At 41.7% G+C, this 5,177-nt stretch overlaps 1 protein-coding gene across 1 annotated transcript; it reads left to right on the top strand.

Moving 5' to 3' along the window:
* Positions 1-1,703: 1,703 nt before the first annotated feature.
* Positions 1,704-2,633, top strand: LOC100497872 (olfactory receptor 1020-like). Its single transcript, XM_031890937.1, has one exon. The coding sequence runs from the start codon at positions 1,704-1,706 to the stop codon at positions 2,631-2,633; it is 930 nt and encodes a 309-aa protein (XP_031746797.1).
* Positions 2,634-5,177: the final 2,544 nt, after the last annotated feature.

Raw genomic sequence — 5,177 nt, 5'->3', positions numbered from 1 at the left:
TCACCCCAGAGCCAGCAGATACATGGCAGCCAATCAGGCAGCTCTCCCTCCTGGACCACCCCCGGACCACTCCCTTCCATATATAAACCAAAGCCCAGCTGCCATTTTACATTCTGCCTGTGTGTGCTTGATGAGTTAGCATAGGGAGAGAGCTGTGCAGGGATTTGAGGGACAGTTTAGGTAGCTTTGCTGACTAGTAATCTACTTTCTACTGCTCTGTATGTAGCTGCTGGGGACAGCTGTCCTGCTGATCATCTGCTGTAACCCAATAGTCCTTGTAAGTTTATTACACAAGTTTAGAAATGTAGTGTGATTTCTACCCTTTACAGCACAAAACGCAACTCTGTGTCAACAACGTATTTTTCAGAGAAATTTTTGCCCTTGATCCCCCTCCTGCATGTCACTGTCCAGGTCGTGGCACCCTTTAAACAACTTTAAAATCAGTTTTCTGGCCAGAAATGGCTTTTCTAGTTTTTAAAGTTCGCCTTCCCATTGAAGTCTATGGGGTTCGCAAAGTTCGCAAAAGTTCGCACTTTTTGGCAGAAGTTCGCGAACGGGTTCGCGAACTTTTTTTGTGAGGTTCGCTACATCTCTACTGTTCTGCCCCAATAAGGGGTAATTATATCTTAGTTGGGATCAAGTACAGGTACTGTTTTATTATTACAGAGAAAAGGGAATCATTTAACCATGAAATAAACCCAATAGGGCTGTTCTGCCCCCAATAAGGGGTAATTATATCTTAGTTGGGATCAAGTACAGGTACTGTTTTATTATTACAGAGAAAAGGGAATCATTTAGCCATTAAATAAACCCAATAGGGCTGTTCTGCCCCCAATAAGGGGTAATTATATCTTAGTTGGGATCAAGTACAGGTACTGTTTTATTATTACAGAGAAAAGGGAATTATTTAACCATTAAATAAACCCAATAGGACAGTTCTGCCCCCAATAAGGGGTAATTATATCTTAGTTGGGTTCAAGTACAGGTACTGTTTTATTATTACAGAGAAAAAGGAAATCATTTTTAAAAATGTGAATTGATTACAATGGAGTCTATGGGAGATGGGCTTTCCATAATTCAGAACTTTCTGGATAATGGGTTTCCAGATAAGGGGTCCGATACCTGTTCTGAGTATGAAAATACTCATATATGTTATATTAATAGGTATTCAGTAGTTAATCCCCTCAAGTTTGCTTTTTAAATTATGCACATGTAATGTATTTTGGAGGCACTGTGTGCATTTACAGCCCTATATAGATACGTGTCACAGTAATCTTAATTGAAGATGAATTCTGCATTCACAAACTTTTTAAATATGTACTTTTTAATATACATACTGATAAAATAATGTTGCCCAACCAACGACATGAAATCCTTTGCTAACAATGAATTATTGAGACATTAGCCAATGCATAGTTTTGATTTCCAGTTTTAGTATTAGCCGACCTGCATGGAATGATCTGCTGCCTAGGTCTGCTTGCATGGGTAGCAGAGGTTAGTATTAAAGCTAAACAGGAATTAGTTTGTTAACAATATACATTCTGATGCTTATATGACCCCAGTGAGGCTACTGGATTATATCTGCACAGGTCTGAGTAAGGTCCTATTTAAATAATATCTATTATTATTACATAAATGTATTACTATTTTTAAAAATGATGTATCTATAGCATGTATTGTTTTTGTTTTCAGCAAATAACCCCATGGATTCAAAAAATCAAACAGTGCCAAAGGACTTTATTTTATTAGGACTTTCTAATAACCCCAGAGTAAAAAGATTTCTCTTAATTTTCTTTTGTTTTGTCTATTCCACCACTTTGACAAGCAACTGTTCCCTGATCATACTAACAAGTGTTATACGAGAATTGCACTCTCCAATGTACATGTTCATTTGCTGCCTGTCTCTCCTGGATATCACGTTTACATCAGTCACTGTCCCCAAGATGCTGGTTGGTCTCTTGTCAGAGCGATGCCATATTTCCTATAATGGGTGTTTCACTCAGCTTTATTTTTATCACTTCTTAGGTTGCGCTGAATGTTTACTGCTAAGTATTATGGGATATGATCGCTATGTGGCCATATGTCACCCTCTTCATTACAAGAATGCTTGTATCCGCCTTGCTTCCAGCCGTTGGATCACTGGCATTATCTACTCCTCTGTACACACCATACTCACTGCAAGTTTATCATTTTGCCGTTCTAGAGAAGTCAGTCATTTTTTCTGTGACATGCCCCCGCTATTAAAAATATCTTGTTCAGATACAACATTAAATGAAATTGTCATCCTATCTTTGGGTGGTGTGGTGGCTGGGGCATCATTTTTATTGACTGTTATATCTTACATTTATATTATTTCCGCTATTCTTAAAATCCGCTCTGCACGGGGCAGGAAGAAAGCTTTCTCAACCTGCGCGGCACACCTCACCATTGTCTCCATTTTCTATGGGACAATCATCATCATGTACCTTAGGCCTCAATCCAGTCATTCACTACAGCATGATAAAATGCTCTCTGTTTTTCACAATGTGATAACTCCAATGTTAAATCCCTTGATTTACAGTCTAAGAAACAAAGATGTTAAGGATTCCATTCGAAAACTTTTTAGGAAAAAAATTCTGGGTTTGAGAAAATAGAGGCATCAATTTAGAATTGGTCAGATCAGCATTTACGTTTGAATATCCTATCCTATTTCCCTGGTCCTCTCCCTGTCAGCACTATCCGGGTTTAGCTCCTCCCACTCCAATTAAGGAGAACCCTCCCAACCAGTAAATATCCCACCTGTCACCCATACCTGCGTCTTTTTGGTTTTTCTCACTCAACTCCTTTGGGAAGGAGTAAATTTTTATCCTGAAGGGTAGCATGATCTCTCAGCAAGACGTTCCAGGGTATGGGTTTTGGTCATGGGACCTTTTTTTCTCAGACATGACAGATAAGATACGGGTTTACCAGCACTCAACTCTTTTGGGAAGGAATAACAGGATCTGTCAGCAAGACAGTCCAGGGTATGGGTTTTGGTCACAGGACCTTTTTTATCCTCAGACATGACAGATCAGATACGGGTTTACTAGTAACGGGCACAGATAGGGATCTGTTCATGGCCTTCCTAACGAGTCTTCCCGGTCTGCAGGAATGCGATCGGTGGCACAGGAGTACAGTGAGCCTAGTGCTCCAGTAGCGTCGGGTAGGGGTGGATGGTGGTGGAATGCAAGGTGGTGGAATGCATGTCACTTCCGGTTCCAGGTAGGCACAGTGGCACGAAAACACGAGCAGCAGATGAGCGTGGATTGGCTAAGGGCAGCATAAAGGGAAGCACACAACAGGTGCGTGGGTGCTGCCAGTAGCAAGCCTGCAACCAGTCTGCCCTGCTTGTCGGGTCTGTTCTGCCCTACCTGTAAGTTTTTGGCTCTTGGGGGTGGTGTTCTGTGCAAGGGAACTACACTCATACTTGCATTGTATTATTATTTTATTTTTAGACATCACCCCTGAGTTGCTAGCTGCCATCCCCAAGAAAGTCTACCTTCAGTTATGAAAAAAAAAAAAAGGTGATGAGCATGTTTTCACAACTGTAGACACCTCCTGGCTCATGTGTGTCCTTTCCTTTCAGTGATGAAGTCCGCCAAGGCCAAACATAAGGAGAAGGACTTGCCAAGTGCCGGACCTAGTGTGTCAACAGAGGATTCAGAATCTTGTGCAGCATGCCTCCAAGAGAATGGTAGAGAGGAGTCTTTGGAGAATGAGGGGAAGAATTGAAGGAGGAATACAAGTCAGCATTCGAAGTTGCAATGGTGCCACCTCTGGTTAGAGCAGTCAGAGAGGCATTGAGCATAAAAGAAGAAGATCAGCCTTCTACTTCTGCTTGTTTCTTGCCAGGAACAAGGAAGAACATGCTCACATTCCCATTCCATCAAGAAGTCAAGGATCTCATTAAAGAGGAGTGGGAGGTAGTTTCCAAAAGTTCAGCAACCCAGTCCAAATTCAGCAAATTGAGAGGATCTCAAAGATATCTCCATAATACCGGTGGTTGATGCCCCAGTGGTGACCTTTCTTCCTTGATACGATGGATAAACGCATGAAGGCGAGTCAGCAAAACCTGCAGTGGCTTGCATCTCGGTGGCCAAGGCCATGGAAGTCTGGCCAGAAGGTACAGAGATGGCTCTCAGAGAGGGAAGAAACAGGGAAGAGCTAATTGAAGGTTTGGCAGAATTGAAGCTGGGGGCATCATTCCTGGTCAACGCCGCAGTAGACCTCACACACCTTGTCTTTAGGTCCTTGGTCCAACCAGTCTAGGCCAGGAGGGCTCTCTGGCTTAAAGGACCAGTAACACAATTTTTTTTACATGAAACCTATGCCTTCTACACACTTTTATTATATTTAAAATACATAAATGTTAATAGCATAAGTAGATTTTAAATAAGGACCATTACCAGGTATTTTCAGGGCTCAGGCTGCAGCACTTCGTTTGACACACTTCCGGGCAGCTTCACCCTCTACCCCTTCCCTCTCCCCGTACAATGTCAGCAGTGCGCTCCGCTCACACAGAAAAACAAACAGAGCAGGAGATAAGAGGGCCTCCGTCTCCCTAACCAGTACAAAAAAAATCTATAAATAACTTTTAAAGCAGTCTCCTCCCACTAGAAAATGCAGGAAACTAACTTCCGGTTTTAACAGGAAGTCGCCACATCGCCTTTTCAGCTGTGCCCTATACATTCAAGGTAATGATTTTCATTCAATAACCACTTATCATATTTAAATTTCGGTCTGTTATATATGTTAGCTAAAGTTTATAAAATGTATATTTGAAATGTAAAAAAATTGTGTTACTTTTCCTTTAAGACTTGGGAGGTGGACTCTCCCTCCAAATCTGCCCTATGTGCCTTGCCATTTCAGGGTCAAGTGCTATTCAGCAAGAAGTTAAAAGACCTGATATCCAAAGCCCCAGGGGGGAAAAGTCAGTGGAGTTTTCAGTCAAAGAACACTCAAGAGGTAAATCATCTTACAAGCCAAGGTCAGTATCCATGGGGGAGTTCAGACATCCTAGGAATAGGAGAGACACCTCAAAATGTATACATAGACAGGAAACCAGCAAAGTTCCTTTCATCAGTTTGGCCGTAAGCCAGCAACATAGTTACATAGGGTTAAAAAAAGACCAGAGTCCATCAAGTTCAACTCTTCCAAGT

This window comes from Xenopus tropicalis, chromosome 8 (genome assembly GCF_000004195.4).
Source record: "Xenopus tropicalis strain Nigerian chromosome 8, UCB_Xtro_10.0, whole genome shotgun sequence".
NCBI lineage: Eukaryota > Metazoa > Chordata > Amphibia > Anura > Pipidae > Xenopus > Xenopus tropicalis.
Note: the sequence above shows the minus strand (reverse complement) of the source record. Positions and strands in the feature narration are given on the sequence as shown.

Coding starts and splice junctions, on each gene's coding strand:
- LOC100497872 (XM_031890937.1), top strand. CDS start 1,704: ATGGATTCAAAAAATCAAACAGTGCCAAAGGACTTTATTTTATTAGGA.